The sequence below is a fragment of the Terrapene carolina genome, unplaced genomic scaffold (genome assembly GCF_002925995.2).
Source record: "Terrapene carolina triunguis isolate 2854851 unplaced genomic scaffold, T_m_triunguis-2.0 Scaffold22, whole genome shotgun sequence".
Lineage (NCBI taxonomy): Eukaryota > Metazoa > Chordata > Testudines > Emydidae > Terrapene > Terrapene triunguis.
The window spans coordinates 8,742,456-8,761,758 of NW_020664373.1; the positions used below are offsets into that span (position 1 = coordinate 8,742,456).

A 19,303-nucleotide genomic window follows, 5' to 3' on the forward strand; every position below is an offset into this window, starting at 1 on the left:
TCCACTGTAACTTCACTTTAACTGTCCCCGGGCAGCCTACCCTCTCACTCCCAGGCATTTCAGATCTATTTCCCCTGGGACTACTTCTCCTGTATAGAAGATCCCCTTAACAGAGGGGGCTCCACAAAAAGATATACATCCCAAGAGTGTATTCCCTGGCAAGCTCTTCAGGAGCAGAGAAGTGTGAGGGGGTGTACCTTCCACCCCAGCCCCAAAATAGCCGCTGATGTTGCCAGTGCAGCAGAGTCCCCCATTCATATGGGAAGAGAGAGATCTGGACATGGATCAGGAAGGGAAGATGCCCTTCCCTCAAAAAGCACAGCAGCCTTCCTCACCCACTTTGCACCTTACCAGATAGGCCGTGAGTGGGCCAAGGGTTCCGGTGAAACCCTCATCTGCACCCATATGCGCTTTTCACAACATAACTAAGTTAAAGCTGCACCAGGGCAAGGTGCAGCCTTCCCTAACAAACAGAGAGAGCAAGAGAAGGTTTACCACCCCTGGGCATTGAATAAAGTGTTATATAGCTGGGGCAGGATGTAAAAACAAATAATTTTTATCACAGAGTTTTTATGAGAAGATAAAAGTTTATTCTGTCAACCAAGAGAGATCCTAACAAAACCACTAATTCCTGACATTTCATAGTCGATCGCTAACATACATACCATGACAAAATTAAAGTACACCAAATGCAGGATTACATTTCACAACCCCAACTTATTTTTTTCCCTGTGTACAAGCTTGTTAGTTCAATTACATCAGTAATGAGTCTTGGAGTCTGGAAGCTTTTAATTTTAAGGAGTTCAATCTTACCACTTCATGTTATGCATGTTATGTTCAGTTAGAATAAAAAAAGAAGTACTTTTGAAGCTGTAACACCAAGTGATAAGAACAAGGACATTCAAAGTTAAATCTGAAATTTGCTCTAGTCTACCAGTATATAGCAAAGGGCAGAGAGATTAATGTGGTTTATTATATGCCACACATGCTACAACAGCTAGACCGTATAGGCAAGTACAGGACATAGCTAAAGCAAATTAAACGGTTGGAACTTCAGCCTCAGCCTTCTCTACCGCAAAAACGGGTCACCCATGTTTATGACAGTTAAGTCACTAATACGTTTCTTTGGAACCACTTATAATGTAGCATGGAAATACTGCATATTACACAGAGAGGCCATTTAATCATCATTTTCTTTACACAACTCTTTCTACAGAAAAATGTCTGAAGTCTGTGTTACTTTGACTGGGTGAAAACTTGTTTTGGTGAAAACTAAGTATAAAATAGTGACACATAGCTGCTTTTCAGAAGGATTTTCATGATTACATATCCAGAGTACTCACTTTTCAACATTAAGGGCTCAATTCTGCCTCCTTTATTCATAGTGAGTATTGCTTACTCAGTGAGTTCACAAATCAATGGAATTATTAGTTGAGTAAGACTACTCAATGTGAGTGAAGGGTGACAGAACTGGAACCTAATCCTCTCCGTTGGTTTAATTTTTCTTTTTTTTTATGTATCAAATCAATTAGACATTTTTGCTACCATGCCAAACAGTTGTATAATAAAAATGGCCAAAATTTCTTTTTTAATGTTTTCATATAAGTTTGCTTCTGGATTGAAATTCTGCCTGCCAAGTTTCAGACTGGAATAAAAAATTCCTGCCTTATTATAAAGCTTTCAAAGAGCATTCAAATGGCTGTGCTACAGTAATTTAGTATTTTGTACCTTGGCCAATTGACTGCAGGATCCCCAAATCAAGGATGAGGGTTCAGAATTCACAACACTTCAAGCTGTACTGTGTTAAAATGGATCTCAAGGCTACTATATTAAAAATAATAAATAAGTGGATCATTTGTAGAGATTTTTGTGTTGCTGAACAGTCTTCCCAGCTCACTAAGTGCAAACAAATGCTATTGCATTTCCTGCAAGCATGGTCCAGGCAGACCAACATTAAATTAGTGAAATATATATTTTAAAAGAAGTAAAATTTCACTATCCCTACAGTACAAATCAATAATTTAGGACTTCCCTGTGGAGATGCTATAGGTTCTGAAAACTCTGGTAGACAGATTAAAAAGAAGAGGGGGAGTGTGTTTGGCAGGAGGGGAAAGGAGAACAAGTGAGGACCCCTGATTCATTCATTGAGCTATGTAGCCTGATTGGGCACCCACAGCTGCAGCGCTGGACTGCTAGTACAGAAGATGATACAGCTCACAGTTTCAGGGGGATAACAGGCCAGTACTTGGGCTGCTTTTTATCACAGTTCCTATCAAAGGCAAGTTGCATGGCAGTCTCCATGGCTTGGATTTTGGCCGCACCCACACCATAGAGTTTCTTCATTTCAGCCATACGTCTCTCCCCGGGTCTTTCTGCAGGGGGTTGTACCGAACGTCGTGTTGTTAGGTGCAGGTCATGATCAGCTTCGACATACATGGCCTGGTGCTCGGCTTCAAGCTGCTGCTGCTTCCCTAGGCAAAAAAGAACCTCAGGAGACTTAATATTTGATTAGGATACCACCCAGTCATGCTTTAGCTCTGCTGAAATCTCATCAGTTTGTTATTTTGTAAGCGAATACAGAGTCAAATGCACGCGGGGCCCACGGTTAGACCTGAAGCACACAGTCACTCAAAGTGTGGCTTATTGTTATATTCACAAAGCAAATTTCACATTACAATACATGCTGCGTGATGTAAGAACACCACCGAATCGCATAACTAAAAATTAAAAAGAGAACAAAGTAGTCTGACTTGAATCTTGAAGTTGTTGAGACTCTTGCATTTATAAAAAACAAAACTGAATCAGCTTTGTCTCATCTCTCCCTTACACACTCACCGTCCCGTCAAGGTGGAAGACCCAACTCTGGAAGTAATTACTTTGCAGCTGTGATGAGATGATACACAAAATAGCCTAACTTTAGTTGAACCATAGCCAATTGTATCCAGTTACATTTTCTACATGAAAAGAAGGAACAAGCCAATATGTCATGCAAGTGCCAGCCATCAAACGTATTGCAGGAAATACAGCTGTCAGTGCCATGTTTACACTCTTGCACCACGTTCATTCCTTACTTGAGTTTTACAAAGCACACATTATTTTCTGTTTTAAAAACCCAGCAGCATATCAAAGTATTAAAGTGAAGTTACAGTAATTCAGACAGGTAAAACCGTTCTATTTGTCCTTGGAAATAAATTAAAACTCATCTGGAAGTAATATCTGGATGATTCCCCGTCCCCAGCTCAGCTCCATGCAGTCAACTATAGGCTAATTGAAAAACCATCACTCCGGCAAGAAGATTAATTAAGTTGTTAAAACAACAGGTCCAACATTGTGGGACAACTCCTAGAAGATATACTCTGCTAGGTGCTGAATATTTCCAACAACCATTGCAAACAACAACAGACAGGGGCGCTGGAACAATTTTTATAGTGGGAGTACCGAGAGCCATTGAACCAAACTGTAAACCCTGTATATAATGGAAACCACTTCAAGCCAGAGGGTGCTGCAGCATCCCCAGCACCACTAGTTCCAACACCTATGATGAGAGATGAGTACTCAACATCTTCCACAACAGGGGTCCTAGTTAATAACTTATTTTGGTTTACTTATTATGGGAAGAAAAGACAAGAAATGTGTTTTTGTTCTGGTACACCTCTACCCCGATATAACGCGGTCGTGGGGAGCCAAAAATCCCTACCGCATTATAGGTGAAACGCCGTTATATCGGGGTAGGGGCGGCAGGGCTGCTGCGGGGAGCCCCAGGCCCTTTAAAGCGCCGGCGAGCCCCGCTGCCACAGCCCTGGGGTAGCAGCAGCAGGGCTCCGGTGGTGATTTAAAGGGCCCGGGGCTCCCTGCAGCAGCCGGAGCCCTGGACCCTTTAAAGCGCTGCTGGAGCTCCGCTGCTACCGCGCTATATGCGAACCCGTGTTATATCTGGTCGCGTTATAGCGGGGTAGAGGTGTATTTAAAACAACAAAAGTGCTTACAGGTCAAAATGTATTAAACACACACAAGACTCAGTCTGTGGAGTTATGGAGAATGCATTTTTATCAACACTAACCCTGAGATTTATTTCTAGTGAAACACAGAACATCTGCAAACCCGAAACCAAAGTTAAGTATCTTGATATATCTGTCTTGGAACATCTGCAGTTTATTTTTATGCTGGAAAGTAGTGTGTAGAGCAGCCAACTGACAGTCTGTCAGCCTCACTAAACACATCATTCCTCATACACAGAAAATAGATATTTTAAACAGTATAATATGAAACTTCAACTCTGGCATCTGTTTCTTTGCTGGAGAGACAGAAAGCTTTGCCTTGCCATTTTAAAGGTTACTGTATTTGTCCATATTTCTGTGGCAGAAGTAGAGGGGGAGTTTGCGGGACTATGAGCACACTCGTTCTATCTAGATGCTCCCCTTACTATTATTTTGTTTTAAAAGGCACGTCTCCAAAGGGAAGAACATTCTTCTGTCAATACCCCTGAGGAAACACATAGATGAGGGTCCATATGGAAACGTATAAGGCAGGGGTCAGCAACCTTCGGCACGCAGCCCATCAGGATAATTCGCTGGCGGGCCGCGAGACATTTTGTTTATGTTGTGTCAAGTATCAGGAGGTAGCCGTGTTAGTCTGTATCCACAAAAACAACAAGGAGTCCGGTGGCAGATTTGGGCAAAAGCTTTCGTGGGTAAAAAACCTCACTTCTTCAGAAAGCTTCTGCCCAAATAAATCTGTTAGTCTTTAAGGTGCCACCGGACTCCTGGTTGTTTTTGTTTACATTGACTGTCCACAGGCTGCAGCCCACGCCGCTTCCCGCAACTTCCATTGGCCGGGAATGGCGAACAGCGGCCACTGGGAGCTGCGGGGGGTCATGCCTCCGGACGGTCAACATAAACAAAATGTCTTGCAGCCACCAGCAGATTACCCTGATGGGCTGCGTGCCGAAGGTTGCCGACCCCTGCTATAAGGAATAATCTTTGATCCTAATCCCAAAATAAATCAAGGTACTGCTACAGTATATGTTTTATTTTGTATTTATAAATGTATTTCCCTTGATTTTTGAACCTAGGTTTACCAACCTATTTATCATCCCATAGCTCTGGTGAAGAGATTCCCAAAATCACTACATCATATAGTCTCAGGTATTTAAAGCCCAGAGCTAATGCTGTTTAATACTTTGCAGAAGGAAGTCAGACTCAGAGGACATGCAAAGGGACACACAGCTTTTCACTTCTACGACACTTGTTCAACTTCAGCCCAAGACACTAGTGCTAAAAGGTATCACTAGCAGAGGTGTTTTGGGGCCTATGTGAAGTGTGTTTGTGGTCTGAAACCAGTTATTTGTGGTCACAAAAGCTACCATCATAATGGGCACTAATTACTACAGTTGTTGGAAATCTTGGGAAAAAGGCCAAGGAAGGAATGGATATATAAACTGAAGCATCTATAGCAGTAGTCTCTCCAGCAGAGTGGGGAAGTTTGACTTGCATTGCTGAGACTGCACTTGCTCTGTGGAAAAATGGCAGACCTTGGTCTCAATGAGTATCAATCTGGCTCTTTTCACAGGCACAAAAATAAAAAGAACCTGTGCAAGAAATGTGCAATTATCCTTGGATCAAAAGATTTGAAAATAAATAACTAGCAATGTACTGAATTTAAGAAAATGTTATAAACTTCATACTGTTATAATGTATATAGGGCAAAGCAAAGAATCCAGCGCTCATCTGAAGCAAACACCAAAGTTAATCTATACATAAACTAGCAGGACTCACTAGGAAAGTTATCCTCAACCTAGAGTACTAGAATCCCCTCGCACTCCCAAATCAGAGCCTCATGGCAAAGGAACTGGAGCAAGGAATACCTTTGAAAAAACTATTTACATAATTCTGAGTGGACCCTCTTTCCACTCCCCATAGACTAAAATAAATATATCAAAGCTTCCTTTTAAAGCATTCAATTACTGGAAAGATTTTACTTTCTAATACAATTGTGGAACAATATTTTGCAAATGTTATAAGCCAGGCAACCACCTGTGGTGTCATCTGGTTACGCTACAAAGAATAAACACTGCTGACATTTTTATAATTGCAGTTTCCTGGAATTCCCCCTCCCCCACCCCTAAAGTTACTTTTGTCTTAAAACCCATCTCTAGAATCAATATATCACTACTGAATACATTTCTGCTGTGAGATGATCCTCATTTGGAAAAAAAACAAACAAACCTGTCAGACCATTTTCCAGACATAGTGAAGAGGAGATTCCTTTCCAACTTCCAGGGTCCCAAATACACTTATTTAACTCACTTTCATCTGTACTGGGACACTACCAAGGTTTTCAGGCCTTCATTAATGTTCCACTAAAGCTTGATTTTGATTAGGAACACAGAGTGCAAAAATAATAATAAAAAACCCCCTATAATGATAAGTCACCCTGGTAATCAGGCGCCAAAGGAATCCCTTTTTGCCTACACTGCCCGCTATAAATAATCATCTTTAATTTGGTAATGCATTAGATGAGACAAAATCTGCACAAATAAAGACAACTGCAATTCTACTGACTGTCACTGACAGGATCAGAATAAGCTGCTGTTAGTTCAATAAGGATTAAGCCCTCCCCCTCCGCCTCCCCCCGGCCTGCAATTGTGGCTCCATGTGGACACAACAACCCTCCATGTGCTGGCCCTCCTCAAGACTTAAGCAATTTTCCCCAGAGGCCCTTAGTAGCCCAGATGACTCTATTTATCCTCATTTTAAAAGAACAAATACTTTCTGTAATTTTGATCCATTTTGCCCCTCATTATTTGTAATATCTTCTAAGAAGCCTGAAGAGTAATCACAGAAGTTTACACTTGTTCCTCTTTTTAAAAAATATACATTTTTATTTGGAGAAAGATCTGTAAGGAGAGACTTGTATCTACTGAGCCTATGCAAAATGACAACTCTTCTTATAAAGACTTCTCCATAACTCTTTGGGTGGAAACATTTTGCACTCTGCCATGTTTCTGGGTTGTGGCCCATTCAAATGATATTCTGGCAACAGACCATGGTCCTGCTCTTCAGAAGTGGCAAATGGCTCTTCCTTTACTGTCTTCCAGATAACAGACTATTCTTTACAAAAACATTTCACTTTCCTCAGTGTTTTTCTTTTGTGATGTCTGACCAGTATTCTTGTTCAGTGTATATGTCTGTTTATTACAAAGATAAATAATAGTCTCATTTCTGAGCTTCCCGATCCACTTCTAAATATAACCTGGACATGAGCAGCATGTCACAAATCTATCTGAAGAATTTAGGCATTCACCTTTTCCACTGAGGTTTTTAGTTCCTAGTTCTGTCTCTAAAGGCCGTGTTAGAAGCAGTCCTCTGGTGTGCTAATCTTCTACCCATATGCTGATCCTCAGTTTGAGAGGCTGATTCTTCCACAGGTTTTGCTAGGGAGCTGTAAAAAAACTACAGCAATGTTCCATGTGATCTTTCCTGAGCTGGCAGAAACAGGCTATTTTATCATAAAAAATATTAATCACTAACACCAGCTAAACCTTTGGGTACAATTAAAATACATTTGTATAAAAACCACAAAACAAACTTTAAAAACTGAGGGTTCTGTAACTGGGATCTCCAAGGTATTTAGCTTTAGCTCTTTAGAAATCCCAAGGAGCTTAGGAGTTCCACACAAGGCTGAAGCCTCAAGCTCTGCTCCTGCAGCAATGCAGAGCTTTGCAAGAATGGCACATCAGTCAGTGGGAGCCTGGGTGATGCAACCAATTTTTGGGTAAACCCAAATACAAACAAATTGGGATTATGCAAAAATACAGTCTTATTTACGGGATATGGTTTCTTTGACACAGGTGAGCACAAAACAACGAAAAGTCCTGCACACATGTACTAAATCAGAAAATATGATGCAGCGTGAGCAAGCCAGTTCTAGCTGTGAATTACCTTAGGTAGGCTGCATCCATGCTTAAAATTGCCATTAAATTTAGGGTTACCATATTTCCACAATCAAAAAAGAGGACACTGGGGGGGGAGGAGCCCTGCTCTAGCCCCGCCCGCCCCCATCCCCCCCCTCCCACTTCCCACCCCATGACTGCCCCCCTCAGAACCCCCAACCCCCCCCCCGCTCCGTGTCCCCTGACTGCCCCCTCCTGGGACCCTGCCACTAACTGCCCCCTAGGATCCCACCCCCTATCTAGGCCTCCCTGCTTCTTGTCCTCTGACTGCCCCCTCCTGAGACCCCCCCACCCTAACTGCCCCCCTAGGACCCTACCTGTCCCCTGACTGCCCCGACCCTTATCCACACCCCCACCCCATATTCACACCCCTGGGACTTCCATGCCCTATCCAACTGCTCCCCGCCCCCTGACAGAACCCCCAGAACACCTGACCCATCCAATCCCCTCTGCTCCCTGCCTGCCTCGACCCCTCTCCACACCCCTGCCCCACTGACAGCCCCCCCAGAACTCCCGACCCATCCAAGCCCCCCTCCCTGTCCCCTGACCAGGGCCGGCTTTAGCAAGAGCCCAGGAATTGGGCTGCGCTCCGGCCGGGGTCGCGGGGCTTGGGGCCAGGCCGGAGGTGCTCGGGCGGGGCCGGGCCGGCGCGCTCGGCCGGAACCGGGGCCGCCGCCCTGGGACCCGAGCCGGGCCGGAGTCACTGGGGCCAGGGTCGGCGCGCTCGGCCGGAACCGGGGCCGGAGCCAGGGGTGCTCAGCCGGCGCCGCTCGGCCTGAACCGGGGCCGGTGCCCCTGGGGCCAGGGCCGGAGGCGCTGGGGTCAGGGCTGGAGGCGCTGGGGTCAGGGCCGGGCAGCACTCGGCCGGAACCGGGGCTGGTGCCTGAGCCGAGCCAGGCCAGAGACGCTGGGGCCGGCCGGGGCCGGATCCGCTTGGCCGGGGCCGGACTGGGCTGCGCCGCACCTCCCCGGAGCCCTCCTCCTCGCGTCCCCCCCGTCCCAGCTTACCTGCTACTGCCCGCCTGCCCCTGCTTGTTTTCAGACTTCCCGCGAACATCTGATTCGCGGGAAGCAGGGGAGGGAGAGGAGCAGGGGGGCAGAGCATTCAGGGGAGGGGAGGAGGGGGAAGTGAGCTGGGGGAGGGGTGGACAGCTGCGGTGCCGGGCGGCGTGCTAAGGCTGCAGGGGATGGGGGGAGCCGGGAAAGGGCTTTGGCTGCTGAGCGGCGCCTGGCCGCCGCTTTTCGGTCTATAAATAGCCGACTGGGGGGAAATCCCAGACATTTTTAGATTTTTAGAAATCCCCCCTGGATGGCTATTTAAAGAACGAAAAGCCGGACATGTCCGGGGAAATCTGGACGTATGGTAGCCCTAATTAAATTCAAACTGGCTTCTGCTTGCAGAATGACAATATTAGGGCTACAACTGAAAACTTAATGAACCCTTCCTCCACTGAAACATGATCTCCGAGGGAGATCACATCACTCCTCAAACAGAAGGATTAGGACTTGTCTACACAGGGAAATTGACTGGCATAGCTATAGCAGAGTAACTATTCTGCTACAGCTCTGCTGGTATAACTCCCATGTGTGGACACTATTCTGGAATAAAAATTACTTTATTCTGGAATAATTCCCCATGTAGGCAAGCGCTCAGTCACTGCCATGGCAGCCAACCACAAACTGGAACTAACAAAAAGATTATAAATCCAGGCACCTTCATGCAGAATAGTTCTAACTCACCTTCATCCCTACTAATCATCAGAATAAATATCCAACATTTTACCATGAGCTCGGCTTAAATCTATGAACAACACAACTCTTAAGAAAAAACAGTTTCACTGTGGATTTCAACATAAGAAATAGGAGCAGATGTATTTCATTGTCAGTCTTGCTGTCATCTGAAATCTCACTGGAGAAACAAGTAGGAAAGAGTCCAAAGAGTGCACTCCTCAGAACGGACATGGTTGTAATAGGCAATCTGTTCCAGCAGACACAAAACAGATTTCCCAAATCAAATGTATTCAATTCAGCTCATTTCCTTTTGTTATAACAGACACTTTCTCAGCTTTTCTAGAGCTTTAGGAGAGGGAAACTGGCAATTGTAGAAATAAGATGAAATCGCTACCAAGACACTGAGTGAATGTAAATTTAAAAATTTAAATATATAATAGTTAGAAACAAGGAACTGAAGTCAGAACTCTTGGGTTCCATTTCCAGATTTGCTTTAGAGTAGTTATAATGTTGGCAAGTTACTTATCCGCTCTGTGCCTCAGCCTATTGATCTATAAAATTAGTAGAATGTTTTCCTACTTCACAGGGAATTTTGGAATGATTAATGGTTACAAATTATTTTGAAATCTTTGGATTAAATGACTTGTTGAAGTGCAGAGTAACAGGAGATTAAAAAAATGATTTTCTCTTTTTACAAATACCATTAGCAAGTAAGGACTCAGTTCTGATTTCACATACCTGCCCAAGGATCCAAGATCAGAAATGATTCAAGACTTATTGTTTAGATTGTTATCAAACGTTCACACTAGCAACACTTTACATTTCTGCTGTCCAGGATCCGCAACTAAACTGCCAGCCAGCTGGTTTATGTTTCCCCCTATTACCTTCCAGCATTAACCCGTCTTAAAGAATCTCATTACTCCCAACTATCACATGAACTCAAACAAGCATTACTACATATAGAAATCATCTTGGCTGGCAGTACTTTGAGTGAAAGTCTGTTCTAGAAATTACAGACAGCTCTAACAGAATCCATGATCATATCTCTCTGCCACACATGGACCAGTCACACTGCATACATAATGGACTAAAGCATCCAGACTCACTGAGGCATAGCACATTTTACAATGTTAAAGTGACCAGAACCAGGTCACATTATGCTGTACTATTCACCCAGTAAGACACACACGCTATTGGAAGGGATAGCCAGAGTCTGTACGCTTACGTCACATGACAGAATTACAAAGTCAATGGGCTACTGGCCATTACTTTGAAATTAGCGCAGGATCAGGCTTTGGCAGCTGCTTCTAGTAAGGATCAAGTCTACAGCAATAAGATTAGATTCAGACCAGCTGATTGTGCACTCCTTCCCCTCCCCCCAAAACAATTCCAATCTGTCGCTGATGGCAACAATGCTGACAACAGACAAAGACACCAGTGCTACGGTAAACAGAGAGATTACTTAAATCTATATATAAACTATACCTACATACATGCCCACATAATTTTACACATAACAGGAGAGAGAATGTACTTTATTATATGCTCCATTACAAAAACAACTTGTATCAGCCTCCTAAAGAAATTCAGAATGCCCAAATCCAAAGGTGTTTTATTTTTAAATCTGTTTTGCCATTGTCAAAGATCACCATCTATGTTCTGAGTAGAGTTGTGAATAGAGATTAAGAAGGTATGCTATGAAATAAATGTTTCATACCTGTACAGAACACCACAGACAACTGAATAGTACTGAAATGTGAATATAATCCAAAACAGTATTTTGCCTGCATTACTTTCTAAAAATTTAATTCTCACAATAGCATATGAAATTGTTGAGCTATATTTCCCAACTGCAGCTAGTTTTATTGTATATTATATGAATGCAAATAAAATAATAAACAACGGGGAAATGGTTACTCTTTGCTTCAGCAAAAACTCTCTTTTTCAAGTGTTTTCGGATAACATTTTGTAGTGGTCATGTTAACTTTTTTTTTTTTTTTTAAGAAACATTGAGGAACTATGCACTGACCTTTCAGTTAACTAGCAGTGATCCAAGAAACTGTTACTGCAGACACACAGAATAAAATAAATTACACTGATCAGGATTAAGCTGGCCTCAGCAAGTTAAAAAAACAAACAAACGAAAAAACCCCAAAAGTCCAAGCCTCTAGGCAACCAGGGCAAGTTTCCTAACCTGGCTTGTCCATCATTTCATAAGGAGCCTCTTGAGAGAGGGGTCATCACACTTTCCAGAGTGGCTCAGTTGATCAGAACTTTGGTAGCAAGAGATTTGGGATTTTTCCTCAGACTTTCTTCTGAATGTTCTTCCTATTTCCCTCTGCTGTTATATTATGCTAGGTGACCACCCAGCAACTTCACTTGTAATTGGTCAACAAGTTTGGCACTCTAAGCTACTATAAAACTGCAGGAGAAACCTCCTGCATGCCAGGAAGCAAAAGTCCAGACCAGAGCATAAACTAAAACATGGTCTCCTAGTTCTGATACTGTCTTTCACCTACCAGGGCATCTTAGGGTAGGTCTACACTTACTCGGTAGTTCGGCGGCGAGCGATCGAACTTCTGGGTTCGACTTATCGCGTCTTGTCAGAGTTTTTGCTGAAGCAAAGAGTAACCATTTCCCCGTTGTTTATTATTTTAAGTGCTCGCCATCGACTGCGGTACTCCAGCTAGACGAGAGGAGTACCGCGGAGTCGACGGGGGAGCCTGCCTGCCGCGTGTGGACCGAGGTAAGTTCGAACTAAGGTACTTCGAACTTCAGCTACGTTATTCATGTAGCTGAAGTTGTGTACCTTAGTTCGAATTAGGGGGTTAGTGTAGACCTGGCCTTAGTAAATGAAACTAAGATTTACAATGTCTACTAAACGAAGGCCACTTCCCTCCCTTGTAATTCTGTACTGAAAGCAAAATTATCAGCTCACTCAATCCATGTGTACCTCAACTGAGCAATGAGAGGGCAGAGAAGCAGCATATTCTTTGATGAAGAGGCAGGGTGACAAGATTGAGCACCATGCAGTCGAGAGCCCTTGGGGAGGAGGAAAAATTATTGAAGACACCTTATGGAATCTTTCATTAAAAAAAAAAGAAAAGCTGAACTATTCCAGTCTCCACCCCCATGCCCCCATATCAAATTCCAGCAATGTTCCTCTGGTACAGACTGTGGCTGACAGATGTATAAAATCAACATGGATACCTTTCTGGCATACTTACTATAAATAGATCATGAATCAAAGGTATCAATACTGAGAAAAAAACCAACTGATAAGAATCGAGAAAATTTATGGACTCCAGATGTGACTGGAGCTGCCTCCGTCATCATCTTCTTTGATACCAGGCAATCATTCAGAACCTGCTTCTGGACCAAGAGCCTAACTACTGCCTGTTTAAAAAGGGCAGCTGGCATCCTGCCCAGTGTTAAATTATTAACAATTCCTGCCAAGTGTGAGCTCAGTACCGAGCTCAGTACCACCCTGAACTGACTTCAAAGGGGCTACTCACATGATCACATTTAGGCATGTTCTGAAGTGCCTTGGTGAATTGGGGCTTTTACCAACCAAGAAGCACAACAGTCCACCCCATAAGTGGGCAGACTCAGCTCTCTTAGAAATCCATCTTAGCGAGAAAGTCCACAAAGGATGAGAAGGCACTTAACACCTACTGTCCTGACACTGTCTCCCCCACGTGCTCTGGTTATAACAAATTTTCCTTCTTTGCAGTTAAAAAAAAAAAAAAAAAGTCCTTCACAATGAAACCCCCCACTGAACAGTTCCACAGGTGTAGACTTCACCGATGCGGTGGTAAGAGAAGAAAATGATTTCTTAACTCTACTGCACCACAGCTCTGGCATAGGAATATGAAAACAATCACAACTGATGAGGCTTCGAGCAAATCTTCTACTACCACTGGTGCTCTAATCTCCTCCACATATCTGTCTCCAGCTGCTGAAAAGAAAGGCAATCTGCAAGGACTATGCAGTGGGAAAGAATATCAGAAAGTTGGTACTTTCTGATACTTGGGGACAACAGTGTTAAAATCAGGGTCCCAAACACACTTTGAGGACCTAAATTCCGTAGTTGACTCTCCTGATTTCACTGTCAAAGTAGTGCTGAATTTTCTGGTGCTGTGACATTTCTGCAGTAGCTCCAAGTGAAATCAAAACAAGAAGGTTTTTACTGAATTAAATATGAGCAATCACAGAATCAGAAGAGTGCTCCCTGTGTTATCTACTCTAATATTAATTTCAATACAAATCTCAGTTTAAAATTTATTTTTCATTTTACACTTCTGCCATATTTTCAACATGTTGTAGAATTTTATATTGACAACAAATACTTTCAAAAATCAGGGGAGACTTTGGCAGCGGCGCAAGGGATTTTTGGCACTCAGGAGGCAAATGAGAATTGTGGAACTGGGGAAGGGATGCACCAATCTATTTTTGGTACTTTATATAGCCCCCATCTCTGTAGTATTTGAATACCTCACAATCACTAATGTACGTATATCTTCAGAACAACCCTATGAAGCAGGGGAGTGCTATTATCTCCATTTTGCAGGCACAGAAAGACTAAGGCTGTGGCTACATGAGAGAGCTTGCAGTTTCGCAGCTGCACTGATGCACACGCACCACCGTAAGCTCTCTAGTGTAGCTGCTCTAAGCCAATGGGGGAGAGCTCTCCTGGCAGCTTACTTATGCCAGTTCCCCCTAGCGGCAGTAGCTATGTCGGTAGGAGAACTCACTAGGTCGGCAGGAGAGCACTGCCCACACTGACGCTTAAGTTGGCATAAGTTATGCCACTCAGAGGGATGGCCGTAGTGTAGCCATCGCCTAAGTGACTTTCCCAAAGTCACCTTGGATGTGTGTAGCAGAGCACAGAATTGAACCCAGTCTTTCAAATCTGAGGCGAGCAGCATCCTAACCATCAGTCCATCCTTACTCTCTGCCCTTCTCTTTCACTCTCTCTTTCACACAGATTAGTAGGTGACAATTTTGGAAGGGGGTGGGGGCAGAAGCCCTTGACCTCTCAGCTCCATTTCCCCGGACTGCCTCTAACAACAATGCATAAGAGCGTTGTTATCTGGATTGGGATGCTTTGCTAACATGTTCAGAGAAATAGTGAAAGATGCTGACATTTAAATGGCCATTATTAAGTTTGGGCATTAACACACATTAAAGTGAATGGGAGCAGTTCACACCTCTCAGAGCTAGGCATCTGGAAGGGTTTCTTTGAACCATAAGGACTAGAAAATTAATCTTTTAAAAATGAAACTTTAGATATTGTGCAGCCATATTCTGGGGCAGGTGGCCAAGGAATTGCAGAAACTATGGACTCTGCTTTATTTATCCCAATATTTTATACTACAACAACACTTAAAAATTCTTACAGAAATAGCTACTGTAATAGTTCCCTCCCCCATCTCCCATGCACAAGAGGTTATAGTAAAAAATTCTTATTTTAATAGCTTATTAGAATGTGTTCATTGTTTCCAGGTCCCTGCTTCCACTTCCCAGTAGGAGACAGTGGCTGGGACTCTGCCGAGGTACATTCCTGCAGGACTCATCGGGGCAAGAACAAGGAACTGACCATCAGAATTCCAGCCAAAGTGCACTGATTTTGGAGACCAGAAATGCCAGACATTTCTCCTGCAAAAGGAGCCTAGTAAGGGTCTCCAACCACAGCAGGTTACGGGGCAGGCAGCAAACACACAGTCTGGGGAGAGGAGCACAAAGAGAGCTGAATAGGCATTCAAGGCAATGTGGAGGCTACTTCTGAAGAGCCACCAGAGGAGCAGGAGACTCTGCTTTCCTCTAGAGCTGCTCTCGTCAGCAGGGTCTCACCAGTTCTTTCCCCAGCAGCTGCAGCTGCTCAACCAGGCTCCCCTGGAGGGGAAAAGCATGTAAAGGAGAGTACAGGAGCCAGTAAAAGCAGCTGCAGATGCCAGCAGAATAAGCAAATAAGCAGGACTAACTTCAGAAAATTGCTAGTGTAGCAGAGTCCAGCGCTAGGAGTAGTTCTAGAGGAAAACAGAATCCTAGGCTCCCCACTGGGCTATTCAGATACAATCCCCTAGTACTCCACAGCCCCACACAGAGCACTCCCTCCCTCCTCCAGCTGGAACTACCCACGGTTTGTCACTCTCCCCATTCCCGGGAAGTGTTTTTCACATCCCCAGGCTCTTGGGGTTTGGCAAGACTATGAGGGATTTCTCGTCCCATAGGCAGTCTCTAGACATGGGACTGTATCCCTCAGTTTTCTGGCACTGGTCTGATGAGCCCAAATATAGAGCAATGCCCTCAACCCCCTAACTCCTAGAAGGAAGCAGAGGCAGGAGCCGGCACGCAATTCTATCTAAAACTGAATTATTAAAATAAACAATTCAAAAAAGAGTAAGGAGTAGCTAAAATTGTAAGAGTGGGTTTGTATGTTAGAGCAACTTGCTAAGCCCTCACCAGAGTGGTATGATAGCTGAGTACCACAGTTCCTCATAGCATTCTGGTCGTGCATCCATCGACAATTGAGAGGAGGCCAGGGAGACAGGCCTATGTTGTAGAATGAAGTGAGACTGACCCTGGCAGCGAGCTGAAAGAGGCAATGAGCTGTAGATGGAAAACTGAGACACAGAAAGATTCAGGCCAACATTTTCAAACGCAGGTTCCTAAAGTTAGACACCTATCTCCATAGTAAAGCACAGACAGATTTTCAGATATGCTGAGCATCCTCAATTTCTACTGGACTCAGTAGGAGCTGCAGATGCTCAGCACCTCAACATTAGCTTAAGTGTCTCAGCCAAGGCTGCACAGCAACCCTAAGGCAGAGAAAGAAATAGAGATTACGTCTCCTAACTCTGTATTTTAACCACCAAACCACTCTTCCTAGATGTTAGCCATTGAAGAGCCAACAAGTGATGTGAAGCTCAGGTTGTATTTGAAACCCAGGGATGAAAGCCCAGTTCCATTATTAATATCCTAAGCCTTCCAGTGCCTCCTTTAAATTAGCTATTATTCTTATAGCAGCAACAGCTAAACAGTGCAGTCTTCAGGGTTTGCAGGCTGTGTTGCATCATTATGAAATTCACATCCCCATGTACAAAAGCAATATATTTTTATATGCTTAAACTGTCTCTGAAGAATACAAGACCGAAGGGCTTTTCCAAAGGATAATTGCATGCGCTTTTTTTTTTTTTAATTTACCATCTAGTCTTCAAGGATCATCTGTGTTCCCAGATACTCTTAGAACTAAAGACGAACTGTCCTTTGTGAAATTACAGATACGAGGGCATGTCCACCCATCTGCCTCTACCACCCCTCAAATGAACCTAAGTCTAGATTCTGGAAGTGCACAATTATAGCTATATTTCAAGATAAAAATACATGTTGGGGAGGTGAAAATTCTGCCACTGCCTCCCTGCACCGGGAAGGGAATTCTTCTGTTGTCTGCCTCCCCATGCAGGGTCCTGAACGCTATACCAAAGAATTTCATCTGCAAAGGAGAGGCGGGTGAAGATTCTGCTGCTACAGGAAACATCATCATAGTCGAATTCCTAGAGCCTATGGAGAGGCTCCATTACTACAGGGCTGCTGCTGGGAAATGTAGTGCCTCAAGACCTGGGATATAGCAATGAAGGACAGCTGCTTCCCCACCTCTCCATGCAGCTCATGAAGGGCTGTGAATACTAGAATCATTTCCTTGGCCTTCAGGAGACAGTCCAGCCTCAGAGGTGCTATCTCCAACAGAAGAATCTGCAGTGATTCAAGTACTGGGAAGAGGACGCTGACAGATTCAAGTGGCAGCAGTGCTGGCAGAGCCACTGAAGTCAAGAGGACATGTATGAAGGGAGTGCATGTGGGGTGATGATTCTGCCACCAGTCACCCTGTTTTGGTACTGTGGGCAGAGGGGGAGAAGAGGAAAAGATACTGGCAACCAAAACCAAGAAACTGCTAGGACCTCTGGTGGGAAAGAGTGCAGCTGAAGAATGGGGAGGGAAAATTACTGTACTTTGGGGAAAAATAATGGTGTCAAACAAACCTATCTTAGTGATCTGTTTGATACTTAGTCCTGCCATCAGTGCAGGGGACTGGACTAGAAGACCTCTTGGGGTCCCTTCCAGTCTTACGATTCTATTTGGAAGATTATATGGTTCCAAGGAAACACACACTTACCTGTTTAAATTTAAAAAAAAAAAATTATAAACTTAGTTATATTTCCATAAGTTAAAAATAGCATACTGAAAAATTCCCAATTTAATCCACCAATCTTTACAAAATAGCCAAAGGCAGCAATCTTTACTGAGATCAAAGAAACAAACTGATTTTTTCAAGATGAAGGGGAGGGCGAAGAGAGTATGAATTTGCAAACCACTGAAGTTTCAAACTCTCATATGTAACAAACATCTAATTTGATCACTGCAAAACTTTTTCTTTAAAGGCTTCCTCTGGCTGGAAACCATGTCTGAAACATTGTATTTGGACTAGTTTTGGTAAATTGGAGGGAGGGTGTGTATATGTAGCCATTCAAAACTGGGGCTCTAATGGAAAAAGCTAGGAATAGCATTAACAATGCACAGACTGCAATGCCTCAATAATTAACTGGCATGACTGTAATTTCCTCTGCTTTTCTTTGTTTTTAAATACAGGAAACTACCCCACTGCCATTTTATTATTGTGGTACAGTAGTCTGTGCATTGTTAATTCTATAATTAGCCTTGCATTATAGCACTACACCATTTTCCCTTTTATTAAAAAATAAATAAATAAAAACGCAAAGAGAAAAATGGCATGTAAGAAAAATCCAAAAGGTGAGTAATGTTTTAAAGACTAGGTTGAAAAGTGTGAAATGGAAAATATGTGCAACTAGAAAATTTGCTGAATTGCAAGTCCTGACAAACTGCTTTTATGTTATTTTATGCTTTTATGTTATTTTAATTCTTAAAACATGTTCTTTGAAAACCTAAAAAGGCCAGTGTAATGTATTTTGTCCTTTACATCCAGTATTCTTGAAAAATTTGGTATTAGTACACTACACATCTGACATGTGCAATAACCCGGAAAAATGACTTCATGTTTTTCTCTCAGTGGCCTGAGGGAAGACATGCAACCACAAAACGTCACCTGCAGGTTAGATTAATGCAGTGGTCTCCAATCTTTTTACCCCCAAGATCACTTTTTGAATTTAAGAGCAACTCAGGATCTACCCCACCCCTTCCCCAAGGCCCCGCCCCTTGCCCAAAGCCCCACCCTCCTCACTCCATTCCCCCCCCCCCGTCACTCCCTCTCCCCCACCTTCACTCACTTTCACCCGGCTGGGGTAGGGGTTGGGATGTGGAAGGGGGTGCGGGCTCTGGGCTGGGGCCGAGGGGTTCGCAGTGTGGGAGGGGGCTCTAGGCTGAGCCTGGGGCAGAGTGTTGGGGTGCAGGAGGGGGTGAGGGGTGCAAGCTCTGGGAGGGAGTTTGGATGCAGGAGGGGGCTCCGGGCTGGGGCAGAGTGTTGGGGTGCAGGAGGGGGTACAGGGTGCTGGCTCTGGGAGGGAGGTCAGGGCTGGGGCAGGGGTGTAGGAGGGGATATGGGGTGCTGGCTCTGGGAGGGAGGTCAGGGCTGGGGCTTGGGGT

The 19,303-nt window shown here is 43.9% G+C and overlaps 1 protein-coding gene across 1 annotated transcript in view; it reads right to left on the reverse strand.

Moving 5' to 3' along the window:
- Nucleotides 1-1,727: 1,727 nt before the first annotated feature.
- Nucleotides 1,728-19,303, reverse strand: part of LOC112117535 (gem-associated protein 8) — a 35,114-nt gene continuing 17,538 nt past the window's right edge. The window contains exon 4 of the mRNA XM_024215507.1: nt 1,728-2,471. Within this exon, the coding sequence (XP_024071275.1) occupies nt 2,215-2,471 (257 nt within the window). The 3' untranslated portion in view covers nt 1,728-2,214. The remainder of the gene's footprint in view (nt 2,472-19,303) is intronic.